Source organism: Gymnodraco acuticeps, unplaced genomic scaffold (genome assembly GCF_902827175.1).
Source record: "Gymnodraco acuticeps unplaced genomic scaffold, fGymAcu1.1, whole genome shotgun sequence".
Classification (NCBI taxonomy): domain Eukaryota; kingdom Metazoa; phylum Chordata; class Actinopteri; order Perciformes; family Bathydraconidae; genus Gymnodraco; species Gymnodraco acuticeps.
Window position 1 is genome coordinate 129,127 of NW_022990236.1, and position 14,517 is coordinate 143,643.

General features: G+C 40.4%; 1 protein-coding gene across 2 annotated transcripts in view; it reads left to right on the forward strand.

The window, feature by feature from the left end:
- LOC117548247 (protein NLRC3-like) overlaps positions 1–14,517 on the forward strand; it is a 65,381-nt gene that overhangs the window by 26,832 nt on the left and 24,032 nt on the right. For both annotated transcript variants that reach the window (XM_034219395.1, XM_034219397.1), the window contains exon 7: positions 12,914–13,087. In XM_034219395.1, the coding sequence (XP_034075286.1) occupies positions 12,914–13,087 (174 nt within the window). The remainder of the gene's footprint in view (positions 1–12,913; positions 13,088–14,517) is intronic.

Below are 14,517 nucleotides of genomic sequence, written 5' to 3' on the forward strand. Positions count from 1 at the left end.
ACACGGTTGGAAAGAGGATATTCCGAGCTTTCTAATGATATCAGGATTGTTTTTGTTCTCCAAATATTAAGCGAAATATGTCACATTATATCATGACTGTCACCGAGTCCTCATTTTGAGAAAAAGGCATTCAAAGTTTCCTCTTCTCTGGATCGATCTGATTGATTATTAGCAAATGATCAAATACTACGGAGGGAAGATATTTTCGTTTGGAGGGGAAGCTCGCGAGTGTGTGTGTGTGTATATGTGTGTGTGTTTGTGTAATTTTGCGTTTGTGTGTATTGTGTTTGTTTCCCGGGGAAAACACTCACAAGAAACACCGGCTGTTGTTATGCCTGCTATGACGTTAAATTACTCCGTTCTCAGCTTGTAATTATGCCGTTACAAGCTTCAAAGTTGTATTTATCATCTGAATTTGCCGAAACAAGTTTAATATTCTGAAAGCCAAGACTTTGTTTAATTAAAATCAGATGAAAACAAACTGTAACGGACCCTGCCGTGTTATCTATGATTACTCTACTCTTACATTCATAATTTCAGCGGAGGGAGGGGGGCGGCGCTGCTGGAAGAGCAGATTGCGAATGAGAGGTGCCTCTTCGTCCCTTTACAAGCTTCAAACATGTATTTATCGTGTGATTTTGGAAATAAAAGTTTCATATTCTGAAAGCCAAGACTTTGTTTGTTTAAAATCAAACAAAACACCCGAACCCTGAACAAATAGTTTTTTACGTAAATCCACGTTTATTCTGAAATGAGCCGTTGCGACTTCCGACTGATTTCGATAGAGCGGGTCACATTTAGTTTTCTTCTGCGCTGGTTCTTCTGACATGTTTGCAAGTGTATATATTATTTCTAGGTTAACGGCTGACACACACAGAACAACGTAACAAATAAAGTAAACAACGTAACAAATAAACAAATCTAAGCTTTGTTAATGGTTGTAATTTACATGGATACATTTGAATGGTGTGACAATGTCCTATTTGATTGGGTTAAAATGTACATATTCTTCCTGTTATGTCTGCCTGCTTTATTTTACCTAATGCAAAGTTACCTGCTGCTCCATCGAAATCAGTCGCATTGACCCGAAGACACATTTTGATTCCTAGCTTTCTAATGATATCAGGATTGTTTTTGTACTCCAAATATTAAGCAAAATATGTCACATTATATAATGACTGTTACAGAGTCATCATTTTGAGAAAAAGGCCTTTAAAGTTGTCTCTTCTCTGGAATCCATCATTTCTCATCATCAATCATCATGATTGATTATTAGCAGAGCAAATGATCATAATACTACGGAGGGAAGATATTTTCGTTTGGATTACTGCACTCACGAGAAACACCGGCTGTTGTTATGCCTGCTGTGACTTTAAGCTACTCCGTTCTCCGCTTGTAATTATGCCGTCACAAGCTTCAACGTTGTAGGCCTATTTATCATCTGAATTTGCCGAAACAAGTTTAATATTCTGAAACCCAAGACTTTGCTTATTTGAAGTCAGATAAAAACAAACTGTAACAGACCCTGCCGTGTTATCTATGATTACTCTACACCTTACATTCATAATTTCATCGGGAGGGAGGGGGGCGGCGCTGAGGAACAGCAGAGTGGCGAGAGCTGTCATCTTCCCTTTACAAGCTTCAAACATGCCTGTAGCTAGTGAGATTGAATATAACAATCAAAAATAACAAAATATACACAGCTAGATCAGATCACGTTTTAGATGCGACTTTAGAGTAGAGGGGAATTATTGAAACGGGATTTGTACAGTTTTCCGCGGCACAGTTTCATGGAAACACATCAGCTTTTGGACGACAGTCAATATGGATTCAGGAAAGATAGATCAACATCTATGGCACTAATGGAATTAAGTGAGGAAAGAGCAAACTGCATGGACAATAAAAAACAAGCAGTGGGAATATTTATAGACTTACAAAAAGCATTTGACACCATCACAATATTTTACTGATAAAACTGGAACGGTATGGCATCAGAGGGGTGGGATTAAACTGGGTGAGAGATTATTTAAGCAACAGACAACACTTTGTTGAATTTGTTGAAAACATAAAACAAATCCACAGATACAATTAATACTAGATAACATACACATAGAAAGAGTATATGAAATTAAGTTCCTTGGTGTGGTTTTAGACCACAAAATCAGCTGGAAACCTCATATCACTCATGTAAAAGCAAAACTAGCTAAAACTATCGCAATATTGGGAAAAGCCAGATACATTCTGGAACTCATTGTAGACTCTATATAACACACTAATATTGCCATATCTGATTTACTGTGTGGAGATTTGGGGAAACACGTACAAAACCAACCTACAGCCGTTATGCACATTACAAAAAAGGGCTATAAGAGTTATCAATAATGTTGGATATCTTGAACACACTAATGTATTCTTTTTGAAGTCACACATATTGAAGTTCATTGATCTGGTTAAATTTAAAACGGCACAAATCATGTACAGAGCAAGACATAAACTACTTCCTAGGAAATTAAAAACACTGTTCGTAGACAGAGAGGGTGGGTATCATCTGAGAGGAAATCTACATTTTAAACTCAAGGTCAGAACAACTCTGAGAAGTATGAGTATAACAATCTGTGGGGTGACTTTATGGAATGGTTTGGAGCAGGAGTTAAAACAAAGCACAAGCATCATTCAGTTTAAAAGGATGTACAGAAACACTTTTTTGGAAAAATATGAGAATGAAGAAAGGTGATTGAAGACGAGAAATTATTGTATATGTATAAATGTAAATGTATGTAGGAATAACTTGCATAATGATTTAAAGGACAATCATTGATCAAGTAAGGGGTGGGAATTAATAAGCATTTGCTTCCTCCTACTCCCTTTCGGACACATGATTTATTATTATTATTATTAATATGAAGACTTTTTTTGTTTTTTTTGTTGAATATACAAATATTACCATGCATGTGGATAAATACTGTATTATAACAATACGGTATTCTGTTTTTCACATTTGTTATTTGTTATTTGTTATTTTTGAATCTGTTCGAAATAAAGACTGAAAATAAAAAAAAAATTAAAAAAAAATCTGCTGCTGCAAAAATGTGGGGCAGGGCTGAAAAGTGGGGGGGCCAATGGCCCCCTGGCCCCCCCGCTTCCGGCGCCCTTGTTGAACACAGTCAATCATAATAAAATCATCTCTCTTCAGTGTTTGGCATCATTTGTCAAAAAGCACAATAATAAACACGTGAAATACAACAATATTATAGCAAAATATATGTTTCAAGAATAAGATATTTGATCATTTATCCCTCAGTTAATCTCATTCATCAAACACAAATTCTAAATCAGCTTACATCTCAAATATTTACTTCAAGGCAATTACTTATTAAAACACAATTAGAATTTAGGATTTATAATAAATCCAATTGAGGTATAAATCAGAATCATGAGAGATCCAGCTAAGGTTCCTAGTTAAGGTATACATTCACAGTGATGAATCGATCAATCTGTAAAGTTACAGTGTCCTCAATCTTTAACATTACTTTACGTTTACTTCATTACGCTTTATTCAAGAGTAAGGCATGATATTTAATTAATTACATTACTTCAACTATCAATCATTATGTCATTTCAAAATCTGAAGGGAAAACTAAACAATTCTCAAAATGTTTAACAATCTGAAGAATCAAACATTTTATTGTATAACAACCTGAAAAAGAAAAAGAAAAACATCTGTTCTTTATTCAGAGCATCAACTGTAATCAATATCAAAACATCTGTTTTACCTGGTAATGATTAAGGATAGTAACATTGTCTGTTATAATATTAGAAATATCTTATTGTTCAATACCTTATAAATCTGAAAATATCAATTCATTAATTAGTTTAGTGTGAAAGTGTAATCTGATCAAATATATTTATCACCACTATTTAACACATATCTGTTCATTGGGAATACAAAAACAATCATTAATTGTACATCTGTAATCATCTGGTCATTCAATTCAAATGTTATCTTTGTACGAGAGCTAGAAGACATGTTTTCCTCCTCTCTTTATGACACAGAATGTCTGGTGTGTAAAGGCATCCTGATACTGTAGATTAGCACTGAGGTGCTGATTGGCTCAAAACTCTTCTTCATCAGAGCGCCATAACTTGTAGATTAGCACTGAGGTGCTGATTGGCTCAAAACTCTTCTTCATCAGAGCGCCATAACTCAATTATCTGTAGATTAGCACTGAGGTGCTGATTGGCTCAAAACTCTTCTTCATCAGAGCGCCATATCTCAATCCCCCCCAATTTCTCTGCTTTTGTGGCTCATTCAGTGAGCGCTTTATGATCTCCCAGTGAAACAGAGGCTCATCTGCCTGCATTCCTTCTGCTATCTGCTTGAGAGCAGTGCACCTGCCTATTCCAAGTGGCACATCCAGATGCCTCTGAAACCATCGCTCGTCCTGCAGAGTTGTCTGCCTGAGCCCACCGAACAGAAAGATGAAGAAGCATCCCATCTCATCAGAAAGTTGAAGATTAGAATCCTCTCATCTCGAACGACCTCCTTGCCCGTGGATAAGTTGCTCTCTACAGCCGCAGAGTGTGATCCTCTCTCTCTGACCCTTGGCCTTCAGAGCTCTCCTAGTTATTGGGTTAACACTTGATAGGGATGTTTTCCTGAGTGCAGACAACTCAAAGTAATGGATTAGCACATTATCATTCAATTACAAAAATAGGATAGGCCCCCTCAGAATGATTTGGGAGCCTTCCTGACACATGCACATTATAAATGTAAGGATTGTGTTAGTCATTTAACATGCAAGAATCATATACTCATCAGTCCAAAGCAGATAAATGTTATTTTAAGTTAAATGTGAGCTAGTCCCTGTGGAATAACCCTTTCTCAATGATTATAAATGTTATATTAATTCACCATTTACCGTTTGATCAAGGATTAGTTTATCAGAAGTACATTTCCTCTTCCATAAAACATAGGTTTGAGAAATGAATGTTCCAATATGAAATCAATTGCTCAATTTCTCAATATAATTTGACTCTTCCCTCTCTTTTCTTACATATTGTCACATATGAAATAATAACTTAGGAGTCTATTTAAGCATGGTATTGTCTATATAAGCTATTAATCGAGAAAACTCAGAGTCAGTATGCAACTCGCAAATATCTCTCCTCCTTCCTATCCCTCTTTACTCACTTCCCCATCTCTTTCTATTGTCTCTTTCTCATCCCTCTCTCTTCTTCCTATCCCTCTTTACTCACTTCCCCATCTCTTTCTATTGTCTCTTTCTCATCCCTCTCTCTTCTTCCTATCCCTCTTTACTCACTTCCCCATCTCTTTCTATTGTCTCTTTCTCATCCCTCTCTCTTCTTCCTATCCCTCTTTACTCACTTCCCCATCTCTTTCTATTGTCTCTTTCTCTTCTTCATCTCACTCCCATCTCCCTTTACTCACTTCCCCATCTCTTCTATTGTCTCTTTCTCATCCCTCTCTCTTCTTCATCTCCCTCTTTACTCACTTCCCCATCTCTTTCTCTCTTACTTCTGTTAGATATGAAGTAAAAACATACAAGTCCATGTAAGCATCTGAGTTACCACTGAAGGCATAGCATAAATAAGTGGTTACCAAACGGTGTGCCGCGGCACACTGGTGTGCCGTGAGACAAGTCCGGGTGTGCCGTGGGATTTTGTGACAACCATACGTTATTATTGCAATATACAACTACACAAAAATATATATATTTTTTTAATTTACTATATCAGTACTTTGTAGGTTTATATGTACGTAATCTGCGCGACTTGCGCGTCCACATCTCCACGTGCAGTGCTGCATAAACATGGCTGAGTCAGCGATAACTCTCGAGGGGTGGAGGTATGCCCATTATTTTGAGTTCGTCCGAAGAATAGACAGGAATGTGACGGTGAGGTGCAAACTGTGTCCAGGCCAGAAGCTGTTATCCACTGCTGGAAACACCACGAGGTCAAACCTCAACAAACACCTGCAAAGAACACATGCTAAGGTGAAGCTAACGCACAGCTATTAGTTGTTTGTTTATATCACGCAGTCTGTTCTTCTTCTCTGTCTTCTGGTTGTTGCCTGTTTTGAATGACAAATACACACTACCGCCATGGATGTACAATAAGAACTGGATACAGCGTGGGAGGCGGGGCTTCATTCATTCCTATGAGAGCTGCTCATTAGCGCATGATGATAAAATGGCCCAACTTTTGAGAGAGTGAAACGTCACAGATTACCCAGCATGCCTGAGAAGTACCCGTATGTGCACTCATAGAGCATGCGCAACTTTAACCAAAATGCTCGTTCACATCAAGCACGTCAATTTGCGTACACGTAACAGCACCGCGCGCGTTCATGACAGCATGGTAATGGATTGTTGTTATCGTGGATTTGATATGAACGAGGCGGCAGTTAGCAGCTAGCGGCTAGCTAGTAATGATCTAGTGATATCCAACAGAGCCTCATTTAGCATGAAATTATTACTGCACTGTATATATATATATTTATATACAGTGCAATAAGCTTCCCAGTGCAACACGAAGCTACAGGGACGTTAATAATGTCGGTAATATTAACTCTATTTAATACAACATTTACGGTACAAGATTTAATCATACAGCCCATGTAGTATGACAATGAATTACAGCAAACATGTGCAATATATCCATTATTACAGCTCTGTGGGATGGCAGTAAGACGATATGGATCCGTTCTTATTGTGCATCCAGGGGTAAAGATAAACGCAACTCACATTGGTTCCTCATACAGCATCTTTGTAAACTACGTGTATTCACTGAATTTCACTCTCTGCCTTTAACGGCTCGTTGTAGCTCCAATAGCTCCAGCCCCACCCTCCCTGTGAGCACAGTGTGCTCTGATTGGTCGGGACACGTAACATGAACGTGCCGGGCGGCGCGGTCCCGTGGATTAGATGCGCGTTCATAATGCAGAGGGAAATAACTCTCAGAATAACGTTATTAGCAAAACATTTACAATTTGAGGAACGGATGTTTTTAATAAGGGCTATACAAGTGTTCATACTGGGTAGTTTATTTAGTTTAAAAAAATTATCCAACGAGTTACAGACCACTCTTTCCCCATGTAAGTCAATGGGAAAAGTGTTTCCGGGCCTGGCAACCAAACGGAAGTGTAGTACCGCCGATTGGCCACTACGAATACTTTCATCTGAGTCCGGCGCACTTCCTGGGGGCTTGACTACCGCCGCCTGCTGGTAAGGAAAGTTATTGCCACTCACGCATGCGCAGTTTGTACGTGCTCGGCGAGTAAAGTAACGAGTAAAGTAAATAGTAACGAAGTAGTGTAATATATTACATTTTTAAAGTAATACATTTATAATTTATAATTTGTAGTTCAGGACCATGGACAATGCAGCTTCCTTGCATTGACAGTTGTCTGTGCTGAATTTCTGCTGAGTTTCCTTTGCATCATTTTCTATTTTGTGACCTGTCTGGTATAAATGAGTGTGTTGCTGCTTTGATGAAGCCTAATTTGATAAAGTTTCAAATTAATTTCGGAAATATTTCGTAATATAGTTGACTTTGTCACATTTTATTTGGCATTAGTAAATAATTATGCACATTTACAGATACTTTACATGATATGAGTGATAACATGTGTTATAAGGGCTATTTTTTCACAATAGGTGTGCCTTGAGATTTTTTTTTTTTTACTTGTCCTTTGGTGTGCCTTGGGCACAAAAAGGTTTGGGAACCACTGGCATAAATGATAGTGGGAGTCTGGTCATTACTGAGAAATGTCAAAGAAATTCAAAACCTTACATTTTAAAACAGGTTTGCATTCCTCCACTTAAGGTGACGTTATCATTGGAAACAATAAAAACAAGGTATTTTGATGTAGAATCCATAAATTGAATCGTTAGAGCAGAACAAAATGGTTGTATTGTAGCCTGAGTTCCGTGCAGCCTCTAGTTTCAACAGGTGGAAACATGGTCCATATAACGTGAATACATGCAGAAGTAGACAGTAAGAGGCCCCTGACATTAGGCCTATTTGTTAAAATAGTAGGGGCTCTTCACTCTGCATAGCAGTATAAATAGCCTTAAAAAACAAACAACCCACTCCATGGTAACGAGAGTCATATTTCTGACCCATATGCCCTAAGTGAAGCCGTTAGTCTCATCTAACTGACCCAAGGGTTGGTGCTGGTGTGACAGTTCCAAGTGTTCAGAGCAGACGTCAAGCTTTCAGTTCATGGCTCGGTGGGGGGGAGCAGACCCACGTGAGACAGTATCAACGGCTGTAATGTTCAGTGTGAGGAGCGTCATTCTCTCTGGGAGCAGGAAATGGTGCCCATTCTCGGACCAAACCATTAATGTCATGTAGAGCAGCCATAGCATCTCTGTGACTGCACTCAGCCGGACTGTAGCAGGGTAGAGCTGGGTGACTCTTAGTGAAGCTGTCCAACGCCATTAGACAAAATGGAACCACGTGCTAACAAAAAGGACACAGGGTCATCAATGTCTCTCTTTACCATTGGCCTAATCATAAACAAATTAGTGGGAAAAATGTGGAACACTAATCCATCATGTGGAATGTTGAGTTAATTTAAATAATTACTTATGGGTTGAAATCAAATTAACATTAACATTAGAACCAAAGTCAGTTAACAAATTTGACTTGCACAGATCAGTAATCAATACACCATTTGTCCAGCTCTGTGATGAAAACGATAACAAGCAGGGATGCAAACTTGTCATCTTTTGGGGAAATTTGCCGTTTTGAATCCAAAATAGGTCGTTTGTGTGATTCATGTAGATTCTGCAATAAAATATTATTGGGGTATGGACAGGGTTGCTAACTTTGGGTACCTGGCTGGAGTGAGATTTTGATATCATGGGTTTAATTACGCACATGCGCACGAAGTGACTGCTATCGTGTCAGTAGCGGGACCTTAGCATATATTTAGGATATATATATATAATATATATATACAAATACACAATATTGGACACAGACTATAAAGGGCACACAGTTTCATTCACTAATGAAAGTCAAACACATGTTTGTTTCCACTGTTTTATTGTGTGCCTGTCGCGAAAAGCAACTTATTGACTTATCGGCTCCCGAGTATTTGCGATATTTGCGTTGGGTAATCTATGGTAGGTCTAACCCATACAGTGGTGGGGCTCAAATCAGCATTAGAAATGTAATTACATACACTGCCCCTTTGACAGTGAAACGCCACGCGTGAGGTTTAGATTATTTCCCTGTCTCAATCCAAATTTAACTGTATGAAATAAAAAAGGCACATTTGTCTTGTAGTAAATAAAAAGGGTGACCTGGAGCCAATCCTGCCATTTCCTCACAAGTGAAATAGTTGACATGCTGAAAACCCAACCCCCGCTTGGGGTCTGGGGGGATTCTCCTCCAGGAGATTTTTTGAAATACTAACATAAAATACACATTCTCTCTTGAGAGGAAAAAATAAATCCATCCATTACTACACGACATATTTAAATGAAGCTGAAACTGCTGCTCCTCCCATAGGGAAGAGGCTGTGTGAATTACTTTGAATTACTTTGAATCACCCCATTGTTCTGTGTGTCAAAATGGAAGGTTTCTGGCTAACGTTAGCTTAGGTACTCAGATCTTGTTCTTGAGTAAAAGTAGAAGTACCAGAGTGTAGGAATACTAAGTTACAGTAAAAGCACTGCATTCAAAATGTTACTCAAGTAAAAGTATAAACGTATTGTCATCAAAATAGCGACAGTAAAAGTAGTCACTGTGCAGATTGGTTTATTTCAGAATACTATATATGATATGTTTTATAATGATTGATCATGAGAGTGTTCTCAAAGCTGGTAAAGGTGCAGCTAGTTTGAATGACTTTGTATACTGCAGGGTAGCTGGTGGATTTACTCCAGGTGGAACTAAAGTCTGATTCAACACTTGATTAGATTTCACATCATTAATCCAGATCTGAAAGTAACTAAAGGTATTAAATACATGTAGTGGAGTAGAAATACACCATGTACCACTGAACTGTAGTGGAGTAGAAGAATAAAGTAGCAAAACATTTAAATACTCAAATAAAGTACCAGTATCTCAAAATTGTGCCCAAGTATAGTACTTGTTGAGTTTATGAACTTAGTTACTTTACACCAGTGGCTATACAGATAGAAAGACTAAGCCTTGCAGAGGCATGAAAATACATTTTGAAAGTGCTCAACAGTTCTGCCAAAAAAAAACTGACTGCTGAAATTAGATGTTCCTTTGTGCTCAGGCCATAAAACCCCCAACGCACCGTGCTGTGGTCTGCTTCAGATTATCTTTTCCTTCCAGAGGTCACGCCTGTCTCTGACCCCGTGTCTTGCGTTTTTTTTTTTTTTTTTTTTTTTTCTTCTGCAGCACCAAGCAGGGCAGAGAAAGGAGGGGATTATGACTAGAAATAATTTGAAACAGTTTAATAAAGAATGTTGAACTATATTTAAAAACTGTAATTGAACTTCAACTTATATCAATTATCCAATTCCACTGGCCAGTTGGAAATAGATAATGAAAAAGTTTTAATTTAGCAGAAACAGTGCAAAAGGGTTCAATCATCATTATGTCTGAGTCTTGTTCTTGTCATTTACTTTTGGTGAGATAACTAAAGTTTAGTTCATTTTACCTTGGCTGTGGACTGATTATTAGTTGTTACAAAGCATGCACAAGACGGCGGGTAGACAAACAAACACGAAACAATTATACAAACAAACATGAACCCGCAACAAATATCAGGTGACAGCTAAACTCATCCAGCTTAATTTAATCCGAATTAGGGAAACTTCAGCGGGGGTAGGGAAATATCTGTTTAATATGAGTGCCTTCTTACTCATATATACTTGTACAAGTGCTAAGAACGGAATCTGCTGAAGAGTAATAACCACATTATTCTCAATCAACAACCACTATGCTAATTTAGTGGTGCTCTGCCCTCCCCGATCCGGAGAGCAGAGACTTTTAATGAATTCAGTACCCTTTATTTTAACAACAGCCAAATTCAACAACCCCCCAGTTTATGAAACACAGCGTGACGTAATATTTCGTATCATCCTAATAAGAGTTATGTTTAGTTCCAAAACTCATAATGGTGCGATTTAAGAAGAATACAACACTGTGCTTTGTTTCTCCTCGTGTGCTGCTCTCCACAGGGGGGGGAGGGGAATTACCCACACCCTCCTTGCAGCAGCAACAGGGAGATTTCGAGGCGAGTTGATTTAACTAGTTAAACCGTTGAAATCTCCAGAATTCGGGGATTCGTTTCAGTACAAATCTTTACATTGCTTTTGAACAGAAGTTCCACATTACTGATGCCCTCTTTAAGGTCTCTCCGAATATTTGCCGTGCACACACACAGAGGAAACCAAAAAAATTGCATCTATCTGTTCCACAGGTAATTTTTATACCGTCAATCACAGAGTCTGGCAAGGCAATGTCAAAATATAGATTTGAAATTACACTCACCAGCTCGACGATCTGTTGGTAATTGTTCGCGACGCCAATTGTGAAGTAAAAACTTCTTTGCAGCAATGTTGAGCCAATCATCAAATGAGGGAAACTGGATTCGCCTGTCAATACACTGATATTTATTGAGAGACAAACGGCCGGAGGATTAACAAAGCAACTCGCACTGTTCAATGCAAGCTGCCAAAATTAACTCTAAACACAAAAGATAGAAACATCTCTATATATCCTTTAAAGGAGGGGTCCAAACAGCCCGCCTTTTCCCCTAATCGATTACAGATGAACAGACAAAGAAACTCTGTCTGAGTGGGCAGTACCCCTCCCCCACACAGAGAAAGAGTAGTCACTCAGTGAAGTTTCTCAGGTCAGCTAAGCATCAGACTAAAATATTCCTTTACACCGCCGACCGAGAGACTCTTAGCTGACACACAAGAAAGGGGTTGTTACCGGAGCTGGCGTAGAACTCGGGACTTCCTCTGGCCCAAAGGATATTAAAAGCTACTCCAGATATGGACGGAAGGGAGTGGGACACCTGAATGTGTGTCGTGCGGGAGCTGTGGCTCGTTCCAGCGGCGTCTGAACCATGCTCTGAGCTAGCCTGTGTTTCGGGAATGAGCCATTTCTTACGGCTTCTTGCGTATGATGATTCGGTTCCAGAGTCGGAGATTGCAATAGACATTTGCAAGGACAGCACCGGCAGGCAAGCAGCAGCAACATGAAACACAGCAGCAGGAACATGAACGCAGCAATAGCAAGTGAACGCAGCAGTGGCAGCAGGCAAGCAGCAGCGACGTAGAGGTAGCTGCGGCAATAGCAGCAGCAAGCAATGCATGGAGAGAGATCTGGCAGGTTAAATAGAGCGGCATATTAAGGAGACTCTGTTTGGTTGGTTGTAGAGTGGCAAGGGGCGTTATGTATGAATGCAGCATAAGTGCTCGAGTTGACTGCCTGAACTAGCTTGCAGGCTTCGCCTCATTTCACTGACTGGCAGAGCACTGATGATCTTTAGATTAAAATAACAAGAACAACCCTACACTGCATGATTCACTCTGAACACCTGAGATTCATCTTATATTCTCCATCCTGCTTTTATAAAATGAATTATAAAAAAATACAGAAATACAAAAAATATTTCTGTTAAAATGATCAAACAAGTATTTTCAGTTGTCGCTGTTTCCAACGTGTTCCTGGATCTACATGATGCTGACACTGACTGAATAGTTTACACTGAAGTAGCTGCACGTTGTCTTTAATGTGAATGAGAGCTCTTTTCCTCTTTCTGTGTCTCACAGTTTTTAACCTGTTGGAGTTTCCACTTTCTGAACTTCTTCAGCTCTGATCAGATTATTAAACCTGGAGTTATTTCAAGCAGGAACATTGTTTTCTAAAGTTACATCATGTTCTCTTTATTCAGACTGTGGGGCTGCAGCTTGTCAGAGATCAGCTGTTCTGCTCTGATCTCAGCTCTGAAGTCCAACCCCTCCCATCTGAGAGATCTGGACCTGAGTGGGAACAGGCTGCAGGATTCAGGAGTGAAGCTGCTGAGAGATCTTCTGGAGAGTCCAGACTGCAGACTGGAGACTCTCAGGTCAGTTCTCCATCTGTAACTTCTGTGCTGAGATGAATATGTGAGAGTTGTGTTGACTCTGAGCTGCAGACATCAGGCTGATATCACTCATCTCTGGTCAGTACGGGGTCTCTGCTGGTTCAGCAGTATTGTATGAAACACAGGGAGGTGTTTCTCTCACTGAAGAAACAGATCAGTGATGTTTCCACTGACTGCTCTCTCATTCTTCCATCTACTATATATTGTAAGCTGAAAATGCAAAGCCACGTTTAGTTAGTAAGAAACTTTCTAACAGACTTATAGGATTTTACAGAAGAGTGGAAAAGATTCTCTGTTTTGTTTCCTGTCATGCTTTTAGTTTCTAGACTAACGAGCAGTTATATCTCTCACAGGCTCCGCCCTCTACTGGACTCTATGGGTACTACCTTACCCTGCGAGCATTCTCCCACTGAGACTTCTATAGACGTAGCCGGCCTTGGGCGGGCCTACCTGAATGCGCGCGCATCACACCGTATAAAAGGAGGCCTCACCTCCTGACTATCATCCTTTTCTCTTCAGCAGCGGAGGTGATTCCACGAAAGACTGAGAGACGTTTAAAAAGAGTTATCATACCTTCAGGGAGTCGCCACTGCTAGATTCGAGTGTTTGGGGGACCAGGATATGGCCGAGGCGGTGCCATTCACGTTCGCCATTCCTTCCGGGTCTGGCGTCCATGGAAGTCCACCGCCCAGGGCTGTACTCTCCCTGGATGATGATCTTGGCGGCGGGTGTGTGGGCTACTCACTCATTGCTAGAGATGCCCGCGCCTCACCAGGTCAGAGCGATTATTGGGCCGCAAGGCCGAATAAGTAGCTTGGTCCACGGGCCTTGCCCCAGGCCCGGTTCCCCCGGGGACCGGTGCTCGGTGGCTTCACATGATATAGGGTCGACCCTACTTCATCACAGGCCGCCGCCGCTGCCCGCCGTGTGATGTCCCTGGGATATCACGCCGCGTGGCACTTTCCAAAGAGGATCGTGTTGATCTCCTGGGAGCCCCCGTGTTTACGGAGGGCTCTTTGGCTCGATCTCCTTGCTCACGGGATGAGGAGTAGTCGCAGCGTGGCTGCTTCTTGCCCATTCCCAGAGGAAGAAACACTGTCCTACACTCCCCGCCCCCGCTGTAAACCCCAGTATAGGGAGCCAGCAGGGGGGCGTGTGCACGTGAGTGGAATAAACCGAGTGCTGTCAAAGCACTGTGCGGGTTCAAGAGACGCTATTGCCTGCGTGCTGTTGTCAGAAAACACACCTTGCCTGGTATAATAGCTCAGATTAATGCATTTCACCGTTGCAATGGGAAATACAGCATTAATACGTGGGCGCGCAGCCCTCGTGAGAGTGGCCGCGGTGCGTTCAGGGACCCCCGCAGGAGAACGGTGGTTTACGTTTGTAAACTCTAGTTCTGGAGTGAGGTA